At 34.7% G+C, this 18,746-nt stretch overlaps 1 protein-coding gene across 2 annotated transcripts in view; it reads right to left on the reverse strand.

The window, feature by feature from the left end:
• Nucleotides 1-18,746, reverse strand: part of LOC149551856 (WD-40 repeat family protein / notchless protein) — a 135,216-nt gene that overhangs the window by 15,419 nt on the left and 101,051 nt on the right. For both annotated transcript variants that reach the window (XR_016352817.1, XM_089787358.1), the window contains exon 8: nt 5,285-5,395. Coding sequence is in view for 1 of the 2 variants with exons in the window: in XM_089787358.1 (XP_089643484.1) it covers nt 5,285-5,395 (111 nt within the window). In the remaining variant the exon portion in view is untranslated. The remainder of the gene's footprint in view (nt 1-5,284; nt 5,396-18,746) is intronic.

The following is an 18,746-nucleotide window of genomic DNA, read 5'->3' on the forward strand; positions in this document are numbered from 1 at the left end:
TGTAGTTGATAGAGTGACCATTAAGAGTGTGTATTAGGGTAATATTGGAATATTTCTTATTTAATGGTCACTTAATGTACTGTACTTAGTTTAGCTACTTTCTATTTCTGGTTCCAGTTATGATCATTTCATTTAGAAACATGGCTTATATAATTCCTTTCACTTTGAATGGAGTTTTCCACCTCCATTGTTAATCAATCACTTACCATTTCAAAGAGGAGAAAATTAAAATTACAAAAATAGAAAATAAATGGAAAAGATATAAAAAGAAAATAGAAGGTTTTCCTTTTCTCCTTATTTTAAAATTCTCATGCTTGAGATGCTCTATTTCCCTTTGTGAATAGAAGAGTATGATGTTAAATTTAAATTGCTAATGCTTGGGATGGATTTTAACTGCATGCGTGTGGATTGCTGAAAAAGAGGATTTACCTTGTTGTGTGAGCTTGAGAAAATGGCATTTTCCTTAATTTTAAGTGCATTTAAAATGAACTTTCTTCCAATAGACATGCCCACATCAAGTGGAGTCATGTAGCATCATTCTACAGTAATGATTTAAAATTGTAATTTCTAGTTTTCATTTATGCTATTAATTAGTTTTAAATGAACAGGTTGAGGCCAAATTATGGATTTTTTCCCCTAAAATGGATTATAGTTGAAGTTCTGCCTAGTGTAACAGCAGCAGGATGGGCTTCAGATGATTTGCAGGTGAATTGTGGCATGGGAGGCGTAGTCATGGTGTGTATAGGAAATCGAAATTCTCACATGATAAATTTAGACTATGTAATTTCAATGGAAGAGCTGGTGGATTTCTGAGCTGACCTTGCCTTAGTCAATCAAATCTGTACTGTTAACAAAAAAGGTTGGAAAACTGGTCTTCAAAGGGATTTTGTATTGTTGGTGAAAAGGGTGGACTTCCTTGCAATGTTTTCCACTTAGCTAAGGGAAGAAACTGTGAGGCAGGCTCTGGTTTAAAAAGATAAAGGAAGGAATTTAATGGTACTAAGGCTCTCGGATGATTAGATGCAGTGATGTGGCAGCATAACATCAGGCTGGAAAAGCTACTCTTGCTGCATTAATTTAAATGGTCCCAGAATGATTTTGATGGGTCGTTTCCTTTGTCCTTCAATTGCCTTTAGTTAGGATCTTGGAGTTTTGGCACTTAAAATTGTAAGCCTTTGAGTAGTTGAGCATTTAGCTTTAACATTTATTGGCCAAAGTGTCAAGTTTTATTAAAGTGTTTTCCAAATTGCATAATGAGTGAGGAACAACAAAACCCTCATTACCCATCTTAAATAGATTCTTTCCGATAATGGTCATCTTGGTTTAGTAAGTTTACATTTTTGCATTCTGTAAATAATTGGTTTTTTTTTTTTAAAACATCATCTTGTAATCTTTTACAAATAGAACCTTTCATCTCTATTGATTATTTTGATTTTATAATAACATGGTATCAAAGTGAGCCATAAAAAATTTGGCTGATTTTTTTATTTAAAAATAAGAAATCTAGGGGCGCCTGAAAAAGAGTTTGCTTTCAGATTTTTTTTGTTTTGATTATTTTATGAAATAATCATTGGAGTAAAATCGATGGTTTCTTTCAAAAAATCACATTCTTCCAGCTTGTGTTTTTTCACCTCTCCACATGGTGTATTTCCCACTATGCGTGAAGGATTTATTCTTACCTACATTCTAACTTCATTCTTTTGGCCCACGCGTCAAATCTGAGCTTGTCTTCAGCACAGTTATTTAGTTCTGTGTTTTGTAGATGATTTCAACACCTGCCTGCCGTTTTTAAAAAGTTCTTTCTGCGGATAAATTCTTACGAACCTGCGACTCTTTTCCATCCTCTTTTTCACAATAAAGCGGTGTTTTCCTGCAAATTTCATTGTCCAATGGAAGGGTTTTTCTTGCCACATTTGTTTGAGCGTTTCAAGCATTGATTCTAGCCCCTTTTTTCTCTCAAAGTCCTGTCATTCTTAAGATGTGATGATGGAAGTGTTTTTTGAGTGCTCTTCAAGCCAATGGGAGTTCTTTTTTTACCCCATGTATTCACGTTTTCCATCGCCCAAATTTTCAAAAGTATTCCTTAGCACGAGAAACTTCTGCAGTATTTTGTTTGCCGCTAGGTTTTTTGACCCTCTTAACAAATTTTTTGATAGATTTTTAAGATTAAATCAGGGTTTGTTATCTGAACAGCGCCTCTATTACGATAATAGATAGAAGATAACACTGTAGTTTATCTTTTGAACCGATCACCCACAGTCGTAGTCAAAGCTAAGACTCCATAAGAGACCTATTCAGGTTGCAACCCCAGAATCAGTCACCTAAAGGTTTTTAGCTCTCTTTCTTTTGTTTGGACTCCTAATGCATCACACACCAAGTTGGATGCCAAGAGTCTTGCTGGATACAGTAATCTTCACAAAGTCTACCACTTGATCAACACAGAGACATCTCGTCTCATGTACATTCATGTTGTAGTCTTTGATGAGCAGCGAGGGTCATTCATGCATGTTTCTCCTGTTCTTGATCCAGTAAATCAGCCTATGAAGGCTCATGATTTGGGAGTTCGACTTCCATTAGGTCCACCTGATGGGAGGGCTCCAGTAGCTCCTGCAGCTCCAATTAGACCAATGATCCCTGTACAAACACCTCCAGCTTCCTCTGCAGGATCAAGCAGATTTGTAGATGCTTCATCTAAGTTTGATATTCTTCTGATGAGGAACCTAATCATAGAGCATTTCCAGATGCTAATATTGGTCATTCTCCTCTTCGGCCTAAGTGGTGGACTAAGACACTTGTTGATTTTCGTGATGATGAGCTCATTGATGGGAGAACAGCGCAGAAAAAGAGCCAACTTACAGAGTCTATTAATTTTGCTCTTATGGCCAATATTCATAGTGTGTTTAAACCTCAAACATATTCTAAGGCTAAAGGAATTCCAAAGTGGGAATAGGCCATGAAATTTGAATGCCAGAGTCTGCTAAAGAATAACACCTGGGTCCTTTCTAATCTTCCGCCAGGGAAGAAACCCATTGGCTGCAAATGGGTTTACAAAATCAAATACAAATTTGATGGTACTTTAGATAGGTACAAAGCTTGTTTAGTTGCAAAGGGTTTTTCTCAACATCAGGGCATTGATTATGAGGAGACCTTTGCTCCTATGACAAAGATAAGCACAATCAGATTAGTCCTAGCCATGGTAGCCTAGTTTGGTTGGAAGACCCATCAGATGGACGTCAAGAATGCTTTTCTAAATAGTGATCCCCACCAAGAGGTCCAACTGACGCAGCCTCCTAGTTTCAAGGTTGTCGGTAAAAAACATCAAGTTCTCAAATTAGTTAAAGCTCCCTATGGCTTGAAGCAGGCCCCTTGGGCATGGTACATAAAAATTGATAAGTACCTCAGTGATCCAAGCTTCCAGAGGAGTTTTATACTCAAATTTGTACATCAAAACTACTAACAGTGACATCATCCTTCTGGTTATTTATGTGGATGATTTGATCATCACTGGTAGTTTGGCATCTTTGATTCAAGGAATCAAACAAAATTTATACTAGTCTTTTGACATGACTGACCTTGGGCTCATGCATTACTGCCTACGTGTTGAGGTTTGGCAACAATCTTCGAGTATATTCATCTCAGTCCAAATATCTCAAGGCTCTGTTAGACTAATTTCGGATGCAAGATTGCAAGCCTGCATCTACACCCATGGAGAAAGGTCTCAAGTTATCAGCCAAGTCAAAAATTCTCCTCCCGTTGATGATACTACATACAGGCAACTAGTAGGCAACCTCATCTACCTCTCCGCTACTAGGCTTGATATCAGCTTTGCAGTAAGCTACATCTCACGTTTTATGACAGCTCCTAAGGCTGATCATTGGATGGAAGCAAAGTGTGTGCTTCGTTATGTGAAGGGCACTACTGATTATGGACTTCTTTACTCTCAGAGTTCTAATCCTAGACTCAGTGGGTTCACAAATTCAAATTGGGTAGGCTCTATTGACGATAAAAAGTCAACTTCTAGATATGTGTTCAGTTTTGGATCCGACGTCATCACATGGACCAATAAGAAGCAGGCAGTTTCTCTCTCCTCCACAGAGGCTGAATACAAAGGGACTGTTAAGGCAAGATGTGATGTTTGGCTTCGTTGAATGCTTGGGGATATGCAGATGTCACCAACGGGACCAACCACTTTGTTGATAACGAAGGCGTTATCAAATTAGCTTGAAATCCAATCTTCCATGAATGAACCAAGCATGTGGATGTTCACTATCACTACATACGACAACTATTTGAAGAAGGGGCAATAGACTTGCTGTATGTTCCTACAACATATCAAACTGCAAACATTCTCACCAAGCCTCTTGGTCCTGATAATTTTGTCAAATTCAGAGGACAGCTTGGTGTTGTGGATAGATTAACTATTAAGGGAGGGTATTATGAAAATAGATAGCTTCTATTATTAGTTAATGATAATCTATTTGTAATCTATTGTAACTATTAGAATGTTTCTGATATTTAGTTAGGTCGTAGATAATTATTAGTTTTCTATTAGCTAGAATAGAAAGTTTCTATTATTTACAATTGTTTCATAAGGAAACATCATCTCATTCTTTTGTATACATTGACCTCTCAGTCTCTGTTAGTATCAAGCATCAATTACTCCGTAATAGCCTCTACATTTCTGCCTCAAGATTTGTGCCGAGGTAATAAGATGGCATTCACCAATTAACAATCATAACAGAAGGAGCTGAGATATAATAATACACTACTTTAAATACTCAGGTTCAGCACAACCACAACCAGTAAAAAGTTATGGAGACAACCCTTATAACATCTTAATGTTGTTCCATGTGTTTTAAGTGACCTTTAAAACCTTAACAAATTAAGGATATAATTATAAAGAAAAATTCAAAACCATGAGCATAGCAAATGTTTGCAATAGTGTGCAATCAACAAAATTGCGTTTATGCCAACATATAATCCAATACCTTGCTTTAGGTTTAAAATTATGAAGCTATAAGATGTGCTGACATATAAACACAATAGCAAAAGAAACTTCTATAGAGTCATGGACTACTACTCAATTCCTGTTTCTAATGAGCTATATTGAAATTCAGAACATGAAGCTGGAAAAACATTTCCAGTCTTCACTTTAACTTCTCAAAGGCCGTATTTTAATCTTACTAGTTCGGACTGGTGGAGAATAGTGCAATTCACTAGGACGCAAATGTAAAGCAGCAAGAAGTACAAAATATGAAATACATGATGTTGACAAGAGAAATACCTCTTTCATTTCTGCAGGTGAAGAATATTGTTTCCCTGTATGGTCATAGGGTCCAGTTCGAAGTGCATACTCTGTGCTCAAAGCAAGAGTATTAACCCAGTGTCCATGTCCCTGCAAAAAGGATAAGTCTTTAGCATTGGAATAAACAGTAATATGCAATGTGTTTAGAAGGTTTGAGGAAATACTTACTGACATGTTGATTTCAAAAAACTTTAGAAGGTTTGAAGTTTTGAAATTATAGATCATGCATATCAGCAAAGATATATCATAGAATCTATCTTAGCCCGAGTTTCCGGGATGGGGGGACAGGAAAACGGGTTTTCAGGACTGCTTTTTTTTGGCTAGAGCAAGGGATAGCTATATATATACATACATACATATACATATATATAAATTTCAGAATTACATGGCATTCTCACATTCATCATAGCAACATAATTAAAAATTATCAATTCTATCATCAAATCAGCATAGAATGTAGCATCAAATTGAATCATCATAGAACATAGTATCAAATTGAATCATCATCTACGAATACTAAAGTCTAAGAAAAGGAACATAGGATGACATAAAATGAATTAAATGAGAGAATCAATCTACTTTTGGGTATTAAGCAAATCATCTGCCATATCCGGGCAATATGTTTAGATTTTAGAGCCCCTGCTTGTGGTTTTTGAAGAAGAATTGAGTTTATTGTGCCAAATTGTTCCTAGACAGGTAGCAGCCATCTTGTCTGCACAGTAATCAGCTACATCAGTATATTTTTGGGCGCTTATTGCTGCTATCAGAGCATTATCAAAGCTGGAAACGATCTGAGTATACCTCAATACAGCAGTAGTCATTTCCAAGTCTTTGATATGAATATCAAATAAAAGTCTAATTTACAATCATTTCAGGTCTAGTTTGTTGAACAAAAGTTTGTATCTTTAGTCATCGATTGGATGCTAAGTTTGTAATGACTTCCAAAAAAGTAAACCTTCAACATATGCTATGTTAAACATATCATATTTTATTAATTTAGTGACTTCCAATGTGTGGGGCCTGCAACTGGGCAGAAACTCGCTATTTATCAATGTCTTTTTGAATTAAATTTATTTTGAAATCGGAAACTTCAAGTAGTCCCTAGGACAAACAGGAAACGGTTACGCAATCTCCAGGACGGACGAAAAAAGGCTACGCAAACCCCCAAATGGTCAATGCCAACTAGAAATGCACTGACCATTTCCGAATTTTAAAGGACGTGTTTCCGATTTTCCTGCTTGGGTGGGGACAGCTTGGAAACGTTTCCGGTCATCCTTGAGTCCCCAAATTAGGGATGGTTTTCAAAATGCAAGGCTTAGAGCCAGAAATGCGTCCTTGGGTAGCATAGCATAGAATTAGAGGGTGATTCACAAAACATTAAACGGTTAATTTATATACAAGACGGCTATGTTCTTAATTGTCTATAAAAAGAATATTTGATAAAAATAGGATCTTTGCATAAGGCCCCACATTAAATAGCATCCTTATTATAGCTAAATAATGCATTCCCTAACCTCATTCACTTGATTGTTACTAATGTTTCAATTAACTTGAATCTATGCATCATATACCTCATAAACTTGTATAACAATTTGAATGTTATTATTGCAGGCTTTGTTATGAAACACAATTCATAACAAGGATGCATAGCATCTAGTTCCTGTCAAATACAAATGTTGGGTGAAAGCTTGAAGTCGAAGTTTTAACTCTAGTAGAAGGCTCATCGTGGTGGAGGAAGCAACATTAGTGTGGGCTCTGCATTTGTGATTGTTATTTGTATTTAATTTGATTATTTAAGTTAATAAGGAATTCATTTCATTATTATACGTTTTATTATTACAAAATGTTTTGCGATAATATTAGGAAAAGATGTTTGTAAAGATTAACTTAATCTTTACTTTTTAGTATTTTGTAGTCCTATCCTGAGTTTTCAAGACGAAGGGACATGTTTCCAGAATGGAAAATTGTTTTGCCAAGATTGGGGACGGCGATGGGACAGCTATATAAAATATAGGAAAATTTGCAAATATACATGACATTCATATGAAAATATGGGGAAAGCATAGCATTTAAACCATAGTTCCCAAACTCGAACTTGGCAAGGCCGACTCAACTTGTGACTCAGCTATGATTCAACAAAATGAAAAAAGCCCTTGAATTTTAGAAATTTTTAACAATTTAAAACTTGTTTTATACACCCTTTATTGAATAAAACTTAAAGGCACTATGACATAATCAAATAGAAGCTAATTTGTCATGACATATATAAACAAGGAACATAAATGCTAAATCCATCACATACGTAAAATGTAAATTGTAGCTAGGTTTGTCAAGAGTATGGAAATGAAACCAAAGGGATTTTGGGTGAAATTTGTTAGAAACTTAAAACCTTTAGACAATCCTTGTTCTAGCTTCAATTTGACTTTAGAAAGCTAGGATAGGTTATGGGGGGTTAGAGTGTTGAAGGCGTGTTGAATCTTGGAGTTTATCTAGATTTTGCATCTTAACTCCTATGAAGTTGAAACCTATCTCAAAGATCCTGATAGTATTTAAACAAATATAACTTTAAGTACAAGAAAGGAAATAAATGTAACTTAAATATATATTTGTATAAATCCTCTTGCCCCCTGAGCCGAGTGTTGAATTACAAAGTAAACTTGCAAGCATATGCTCAAACCCAATTGAGTTATACATGCTCGAACCTGTTGAGTTGGGCAAGTTTTGCCCACTCGCCGAGTTAGCCGAGTCTTGGGTCAACCTCGACAAATCGAGCAACCGAGTTGTCAAAACTCAATAGAGTTGACTCTGCTTGCCAACTCTTCAGACTCCCCCGACTTGCGGCAAGGTTGGGAGTACTGACTTAAACATCATAGAACTTTTGGCATACAAGTATACAACATTTCACTGTTTCAAAACACTATGCATTCAAAATTTGGAAATCAGAATTCAATGTTCATTTCCAATATCATATATGCATGTGACAACAAAAAACATGTAAATAAGTTTTACAAAAAAGAACACCCGAAGGCTAAGTGCTGCCATATAGTTCAGCCAACTCTGCATCAAAATCAGAGTCATCTAAAGGCAGAGAGAGATAGAAGAATAGTTCTGATTGAAGCTGCAAGTATTGAATGGGCAGGTTTGAAAAGAAGCTATTCTGGCTCATGAGCGCCTATGATGACCACCATCTTGGTTTGCTAATGTTTATGTGATTGCAAAACTAGTTCTATTACTATATAAATAGATTAATGTTGTGACTGTCATTTGTTTTTTCTTATTTAAATTGATTATCAATTGTAATCTTGTCCCATCTCCAATGTACTATCACTGAATTTGTTTCTTCATTTGTATTTTAACGTTCTTGTATTTATTTTAACCTTGTTACTGCTGTCAATGAGAGAATAGAAGTAAAGAACTTGAAAATTTTATGCATGTGAAAAGAATGGAAGTGTAATAACCCCAACAATTTACTTCGACAAACACCAAATTCTTTTATAATTCAATTGTTTGACATTTTGTCAAACACTTTGCAAGCAAGCTCTTGTACCACTGTAATATCCTATGCAATTCTGATTTTTATTTCGTGATTGCTAACCTGAGAATTTCGTCAAACACTTTGCACACAAGGGATATATATATTGCAGATCTAAATTCTGATTTATTTCTAAATGCCAAACTAAAAGAGATATGCTTGCAAACTCCAAATGAGTAACAACAAATGTTTTTGTATTTTTTTTGAAACATAGATCATTGACAATAAATGAGAAAATATGCATCTACATCAATAAGACATTAGGGCAACAAATTCTGATGTCAAACTTTGATATTCAGATTACAAATGACTTCTAAATTGTTACACATGGCCTAAAATATTCAAATCTATCCTCCATGCATTACAAATGAAATAGATAGGAACCTGGAAAACTGCTCAAGGGAATCTGGATTTTTACTGTAGCAAGTTCTTGTAGCAGCAACGACACTGCAGCGAATTACTGTAGCGATGACACTGTAGCAGCGGCACTATAGCAGCGTTACTATGGCAGCGTTACTGTAGCAATGATACTGTACCATCGATACTGTAGCAGCAATACTATAGCAAAGTTACTGTACCAACGATATCCAACTTATTCCTTACTCCACAAACTTGGCCCTAGGCCACAAATTCGGCACAATGAAAAGACTAATTTGTCTTCTCCAACAACCACAACCCCTTCGGAAGATATTTCACCACCTCAGTTATGTAAATCAATGGGAGTGTTCGTTCCCAACGATCAATGCAGCAACTGCAGAAACCCTTGGCTCCACAAGTTATCTAGAAGAGTAGAAAGCAACACATTCGATGCCCAACAATGAAGCTGCCATCCCTATTTATTGTTTTCCTCCAATAGATGGACCTCCTTCTAGAAGATTCCCTTAATTTATTTATTTAACTTTAGTCATTTTTAATTAAATTAATTAAATATAAAGTCACCTTTTAGTTTTAATTTATTTAATGACTTTATAAGAAATTAATTTAATCAATTTCTCCTTATTTCTCCACTTAGCCTTCGGAGAATGTAAAGGCTAAGAACCCCACTGAGATGCTAAAAAGATGGGGACATTACAGGAAGGGTGTGAACATTAAGAATGTCATCATCATCATGAGCAAAATGAGAGAAGGAATACAACCTAGATGAATAATCCATAGCTCCTATAGATATATCATTTGACATGTGTAGTCTCCATGTCCCTAATGTAGGCAAGATCAAGAGTGAACTATATTGTTTACCATGTGGCCCATGAGTACTTTGATAAGCTAGAAGGATACCAATGTTCAAAGATGGTACAAAAAGAACATGATTAAATGTCTTCCCTCCCATGTCAATAGAACCTTTCCCACAAACCTTCATGTATGTGTTGTTACCCATCAATATGTTGGTAGAATTACAAGGCTCAAAAGAAGATGTCATATGATGAGAGGCACCTAAATCAAGAAGTCATGTTCCATGTTCAAGATGTGTAGAAGTTGTGAGAACCTTAGATTTCATCTTATACATGTCATGCGGAACTATTGTAGTTCTTAACCATGTAAATGAAGCAGTTGTTAATTGTGATAAAGGTGGAGACACTGCCGAGGGAAGCTTGATGTTGTCTTTTGAAGAATGTAAGTGGTCACACCAATCTTCTTATTATAACACTTATGCTCATCATGTCCTATACTTTTTACAATATGCACATTTCATCTTCTTTTTCGATGATTCCTCTTTACAAGAGGTCTTCGACTCATAAGCATGGTTGGAAAGAGAATCCTTAGTTCTCTCATTAGACTTGGGATCCTTATGTTGTTTCATTCCTTCGCAACTTGAAGCCTGGAGTGGAGTCTTTTGCAAGGATTGCTTGAGGCTTTGAAGGCTTCAATGTACCCATGTGTGTCGAATTTTCTTGTTCCCTTGTGAGTTGAGCTGCAAATTCATCAACAGCAACCATTTGTGTGCACTAACAAGAGCATCAATTAGAATGTAGAAACAAAAACTGAATAATCAAGACCTAGCTTGAAGGGAATAGAGAATTTGATGTATCCATCCTAGAGTTTTGTAATAAATGATTTTAATATATTGCAAAATAAATAATACTTAAAATAAATAAGTAAATAATTATTTGTATAGATCATTAAAATACATAATAATCAATTCATAAAAATATAATCATAATTAAAATTAATTTAATTATATTTAATAAAATATATATTTATTTAACAAAGTCAATTGTTATCAATTAGTCATTATTAAATAACATGTCTATTCTCCATAAGATGCAACCTTTCAGTGTCTAAGATATTTAATGAAGATTAAAATCATTCCTTTCATCAGCGGGCATTATATATATATATATACTTTTCTAAGGGAAGAATAGCAGATTATAAATACATTTGTTACTCATCATAAAGGAAGAGATAAGAAAATAAATAAACTTGTTACATTGGCAAGCTTAGTGTGATTGCAAATGATGTTGTAACACATCTGAGAGTTAGATATTGAATCACAAAATATTATATCTATATTCTATCAGAGAAAAGAGTTAATACATGATCTAATATATACATCATATAAATCCATTAATAAGAATAACATCGTAATGATATCAGTTATATTATATAGATGTATATTTATTCAAGACCTATTACTATTTTAATTTGAGAAGGGAAGGTTGTGGTGTTACCAAGGAGGGGCTTGTATAAATCCAAGCATTTCATAAGCCTTCGTAATACAAACTTGGACCTATAAATTTCGAGGGAATCCATTGTTAGTTTCTAGGCAACTTGGGTAACACCTACTCCTTTCATTCAGTTGAAATAGTAATAAGGTTGCATATGAGGGTTAAAGATTAACCTAATGAGGTGAATCAATAAACATATCATGGACATTACAACCCAAACCTTAATTGAGAAATTTAGGATAAATTAAGGTCCCAACAAGGGATATTACAAATGATATTTGAGCATGATCCTGTCATCCTGTAGGGTAAAAAGATAAAGCGCAGAGCCATTCTAATGAATACGAATCTAGATGTTTATACACATATATTTGAAATCATATCACTAAAGAATTTGATCATAAATATTATAACTGAATGAACCTAACAATGTGTGTACTATGTGTTTATGTATGCTTCATGTCTTCATGCATCAATGTGTACGCTTTGTGTCTTCAATGTGTATGCTCTATGTCTTCATCCATTAGAGTGTATGCTTTGGGTCTTCACATATTCATGCATATGCTTTCAAACGTATATTTTATTTCGTTGATCTAGAAAAGACTCAAAGATATGAATTTTCAGATTAATATTAGAGTTGCACAACTACTCGCAGTGAAAGTCTTGTAAAAATTAACATTGCTTGAGGACAAGCAATTTTGGGAGGGTGGGACTGTGATGTCCTCATCCTAGAGTTTTGTAATAAATAATTTTAATAAATTGTAAAAGAAATATTTTATAGAATAAACAATATTTGAAGTAAAAAAATAAATAATGATTTTCATATTGAGCCTTAAAATAAATAATTATCAATTAACAAAAATATAATTATAATAAATATTAATTTGATAGATATTTAATAAAATATTTATTTAATGAACAAAATTAATTAATATTAATTAGTTATTATCAAATAACATGTTTATTCTCTATAAGATGCAACCTTTCGATGTCTAGGATATTTGATGAAGAATATCATTTCTTTCATCTGTGGATATTTCTTATGGAAAACAAGCATCCTCTTTTGTAACCCCACAATTAGATAAGTCCAATCTAACAAAAATTAGAGGAAAAAATCTGGATATTGTCAAAATCACTAAAATTTAGACTCATTTTTCGTTCTCCAACTCAAATTCCCTCATCTTGTCTAGCTTACCAAAGAGTCCTACTAAGAAGTCCAAATATCATTTGGATGTTTACATGAAACAACAATCAAGCAAAATATACACAATGAGAGTGCCAAGAGCTTCATCTCTTTGATCAAATTATTTTCTCTTTTCTCTAGCACCTATAAGTTTTGGATTTAGGCCAAAAGTGATTTCCACTCATGACAATTATATGATTGAAGTACATTTTTTAACAAATTCATGATATAACTGAAGTGTACAATAGATTTCCCCCCATAATTCAAGCAATAAACCCCTTTGTACAAGAGAAATTACAACTTTGTTTTACAAATTTACAACAATGTACCCACAGTGCCAATTCACCAACTATCTGAGATTAAGAAATTCTAAAATCAAATCAGAAAAATATGCATGAATAGAAATCAAGTGCTCCTCAATACCTTCATGGTGCAACTTGGCTAGAACTGACTGAACCAGCTTTTCATTGATATCTTGTTTGCAAAATTTCGCCTCCATTTGCAAAAGTTACAACAATTGGGAAAAACAAAGTCTATTTTAGGACCTTTGGAGCAACACAGGACCCTAACGGCTAAACTTGGTCATGCACATGACTGCAAGCTAAGAAGAGGGGCCGTAAAACTGAAATAATAGAAAGTGTATGGTGGGTGCTCACAATGTAGGCCCCACTAGAAGCCTTATCCACACTACATATAGACGTGGATGAAAGTAGGATCGCACATCTCCATAACAAGACACAAAGTCCTTGGTTGGCAATTACACATACGAAGATGTGAAATTATTAAAGAGCTGAAAATAATTCTTCCCACTCAATGTGGGATAAAACTTCAAAAACCCTATACCAAACAATATGATAAGAGTTGAGAGTAAAAGAAGAGCCTACTATTACAAAGTAATTGGAAAATATTTTCTTGTTATTAACAGAGATCGAGAGGTCTATATATACAAATGAATGGAACGATGTTTCCTTAGGAAATGATCGTAAAGAATAGAAACTTTCTATTCCAGCTAGGAGAAAGCTAACAGTTATCTACAGCTAACTAAATATTAGAAACATCCTAATATTTACAATAGATTACAAATAGATTACCATTAACTAATAATAGAAGCTTATCTATTATCATAATACCCTCCCTTAATAGTTAATCTATCGAGAGCACAAAGCTGTCAAAGAGCGTAAAAGGCAAATTTTGTATGCTCAAAGTGCTCCGCACTATTTGCTATGGGCTCCAAACCATATTGCTTAAATAGGGCAGCTAAGCGCTTCCAACATTCAACCTTCAAGTACCCATAATTATTGCAATAGTTGCATTGAATGTTCTTCTTTCGATAGCCTTTTGAAGTTGGAGTAGAGGACTTCTGCTGAGAAGACTGTTGAGACCTGCCTCTATCCTCCTAAAAGGATTTAGCAACAAAGGCTTTCTTTGTGGAGGTAGAGCTAGAACTGCTACTGAACTATTGTTTCCACCGATCTTGTTGAAGCAGAAATGTGCAAAGATCTGTGAACTTCAGATCAACATCAAAAGACATGATGTTGAGTCTCGATAAAATGCTCGTAGGACTTCGGTAAACTCCGAAGAGTGATAACCACAATGTCCTCTTCCTCCATCGTGCGACCAATGGCAAGCAATTGATCACGGATTTCCTGAATCCTATTCAGGTGAGCCTAGAGCGATGTTTGCTCATCCATGATAATAGAAATTAGTGTTCTTCAAGAAGATGCTTTTGTCAGAAGTCTCATGAAGATTTTTGATATGTGCCCATATCTCTATAGTTGTCTTGTCAGATAGAATCTGCGAGAAATGATCATCAGCTACATGTAATTTGAGAATCATCACCGCCTCCCGATTATTCAAATCCCATGTATCCAGATCAGCACCAGGGGCAGTCGAATGCTATGTAACACCCAAAACAATCTGATAGGTATTCTGATATTCAAAAATTGCTATTATTCCTTGCTTCCAAGTGCCATAATTCCAACCATGGAATTTTGAATTGCTCTCGAGCAGAATATCAATCAATGATGCCATAACACTTTTTTCAATTAAAAAGCATGAAAACCTATGAAGGCATGTTCTTTGAGTTTCAAAAAAAAGAAGACCCAGAAAATTTGAAGGGGTAACTAAAAGAGAGCTCAAAAAACCCAAAAAGAATATGTTGTTGATTTTCAAATCTGTTGGCTTAAAAATTAAGGTACCTAGAAAAATCGGACGACAACCCAATTAAGCTCTCAAAAAACCCACCAAGAATCTATAAAAAAAAATTGAACTAATACAAAAAAAAATAGGGTTTTGAACAAAAGCAGCCCTGCTGCAAAAAAAACCACAAAAATGGTGGAAATCTGTAGAAAAAACAGTCTAATCTAGACAGAAATGGGTTGCAAAACCGAACCAGAAGTCGGGAGATTCAGATCTCTCAAAACGGAAACCCTAGTCAAGTTATGAGAGAGTTGGAAGCAAATATGCATGTAAATAATTTCAAAAATAAAAGGCAGATAATTTCAACCAAAAAATTATAATTGTTTTTGAAGAAATTTTGAGTATTGGCTCTAATACCATATTATGAAGTAATTGGAAAATATTTGTTTGTTACTAACAGAGACTGAGAGGTCTATATATACAAATGAATGGAACGATGTTTCCTTGGGAAACGATCATAAAGAATAGAAGCTTTCTATTCTAGCTAGGAGAAAATGAGCAGTTATCTACAGCTAACTAAATATTAGAAACATTCTAATATTTACAATATATTACAAATAGATTACCATTAACTAATAATAGAAGCTTATCTATTATCATAATACCTACATCCTATCATCATATACACAATTAATTAAATGTAATATCACCATGAGAATAAAAGTGCTTGTCAAAAATAAAGGTCATGTCAATTAGAGGTGTGCTCGAGATAGGCCAACAAAGAGATTGACTAATTTTGACGACAATAAAATGAAGTTCGGTCACAAATATCACGTCACAGCCAATAGAAGAGGTAAAAGAAATATTGTTGATGATAATACCTGATCCCAGCAATGAATGTACCCTATTCATGGTAAACACAAGTTGGAACATTGTTGAATGAAGAACTGGGATATTCTTATCAATGTGGGAGTCGTCGTTAAACTAGTCAACATAGATAAAACAAATTTGATAATGAGTACTATCAAGGCTCTATGCTAGTAATAAAAGTGAAATCCCATTCAAGGTAAAAGTCCGAGCAAGAGAGAAATCCACCAATCAGATCGTACTAGCAATAAATTGTTGTATCGCCACCACAAAAATCACCATGTAGAATCCACGCGATCACCATACAAGATGACAGAGTGCAAAGAAGCCAATCAAAAATTGCCCACTATAACACCAAATCATAGACAATGGCCACCAAGGCAATGATGTTGAAGACTGATAGAAAAACTTACAAACAGATGAACCCAATTACAGCTCAAGCAGAAATAGAATTCTGAATTCCAATTTCATACATGTAATCTCAATGTGTCGAGTAAATCACGATCTCACCAATATGTTGGTAAGCTGGTGCAAAATGAAATTTCCACAAGCAGCCAACAATCATTCACAATGGTCCAATAAAGGAAGTTGTGGCCTGGTAACTGATATGTGCTTGTCCAATGTACAAATATATGCCTACAAAGAAAGGAGAGCCCGTCTAAAGAAGGTTGTGAAAGCATGAGAGCATATTCAAGAATAACCTTTTAGCTCTCCTATGAATGCATAATCTGATCACTAAAGATCCAAAATAAGAAAGATCTGCCAATCTATACAATCCATAGGTAGATCTGACATAGTCCACAAGCAGATTTGACAAAGCAGTCGCATAGGAATAATTCACCATATAATAACTGGTTGTTTTGATGGGGATTAAATTTTCCCACATAAGAACTTTCACCTAGAAAAGTAAAACTAATTAATTGAATACAAATGAAAAGTTTTCCAAAAATAATAGATCTCAAAAACAATTATGACACAAAAACAAATTCTGCAAACTATTGTTTGGGAGAGGCCTCATGGCCCTCTAACAACTTTACCTGAATACAGGCATATTTGTAGTCACAATTTATGGAAATGACCTTCTAGAAACAAAGTTGACAACCATACAGTATCAAACTGCACCCAACAACTTTAAGCCAAAATCATGTCTCTTGAGGAGTCTTTGCATTTGGAGAGTATTGATACAATGTTAAGAGTTTCTGGCGACTCTACAACATCCTCGGGATCTCTAAAGAGCAAAATAAATTACATAAGTGAATGGCAACAAAGATTGCTTCACAATGCAAGCTTGACAATATTGCTAATGGACGTGTCAATGGAAATAATGAACCTTGCTTATCAAATAGTGAGCTTGGTGTCAATCACAACATAAAGTGCAGACCAAAAATTGTTGACGACTGCTCTATTTGTCAACAATAATTCTCTGGTGCTCCGAAATGAACCCAAACATTCAATCCAATTATAAAGGACCAATCACAATCTTCAAGGTAAATTCCACTCTAAACGCCTACAAAAATGCAATTTACTCAATTATAGAAATTATAAAAAAATTGGATCTTCAATATTTTCCATCATCTATGCAAACACAACCCAAGTGCTTCTAAAATGCTTCCGAACCCCATATTTAGTCTAAACAAATAAATGTTGGGTTACCCTATTACAACTCCCTATGATTATTAATATTACAAATATGACATAAGCAATGTTTGTCACACGCTATATTTTCACCCTTATTAATGCTTAAATTGGTGGCAAGTTGAGAGGGTCTTCTGCAAATTTTTGAAGAGAGGAGAGGATGAAGAGCATGCGGAACAATGTTGTGGAGTTCTTATAGACCCTATATTTAGATATTTAAAATGAGAAGAATGATCCATTCTATTTGCTTCAACTTCTTCACTGCCCATGTCATTCACATTGTTATAATTGCTGCTAATGCACATTTTGTAATGTTTGTGTGACAACAAATTGAAACTAAAACATAAAACTAATTAAAAACCCTCTCTAACAATCTAAATGCATAAGTCAAATGGAAATGCATCTATGCAATGGTGGCAGCTGATCCAATTGATGTATTCTTTGTAATCTTTCAATTCTAAATTTCTAACTTCTTTGTCATATTAAGCTACATAGATTACATGGGCAGGCATCCAAGCCCTAAAACCCATATCCTTGTAAGTGTAATATTATCAAAGCTACCTCCAATAGCAGTAGCACACAACTTCCAATGCACAATCCATGGCAATAAAATTATAAAACACCTCAAACATATTTAAAGTTTCAATTTTCCTTTCGTCTATTAGGGTGAACAAGGGGCATTGGAGTGTTTTTGGGCCCTTGTGCCCATTTAAACCCAACAAACAATTGCTAGATGTCTTTACTTTTAAAAATTAAACTAAGTCTGTTTTCTTCTTTATATGGGAGACACTTGGCCATCCCTGGCCACCTTGGGGACAGCTAAGGATCCCCTATATTTCTTTTTGTCTCTAATTATAGGCATGAGTTTCCTAAGGATTTCCAGAAAAAAATCATTTAGGGGGACAAGAAAGGGACAGAGATGAGGAGTTTAAGAGTGGGGGCATGTACCCCATATAACACAAGTTATTTTGTACTTAAAGCTCATATATTTTGTAACATGCTAGCTTATGAAAAGAACCAAAGTCACTGTGATGTGGTGAATATCCTCAAATAAATCGATAGTTCTAGAGATCATGGATAGCTGGGTCCACTATACCTAGTTTGAAATGCTATATATGTAGCTTGTCTATACTCAAATCTATTTTCTAAGCAGCGCAGCTATATGTGATATGAACACATCTATCGTATAAGTATTTCCTTCATTATCTTTTAGATGTTTGGATGCATTCCAATTTTTTGGCGTTCAAGGGATTCCATTCATCTTAGTCATGTGTGGTTGCACGTGCGAACATTGCAAGTGTTAAATCCTAATAACTTGATTATATCAATGTTCTGATATTCCAGATTAGACAGATATAATATGCAAGTTCCCTTACATATGGCCTTATGATAAATACTTCTCCCTATACTGATCGGCGATTTACT

This window comes from Cupressus sempervirens, chromosome 6, assembly GCF_028749045.1.
Source record: "Cupressus sempervirens isolate cs-2001-9-10 chromosome 6, ASM2874904v1, whole genome shotgun sequence".
NCBI classification, from domain to species: domain Eukaryota; kingdom Viridiplantae; phylum Streptophyta; class Pinopsida; order Cupressales; family Cupressaceae; genus Cupressus; species Cupressus sempervirens.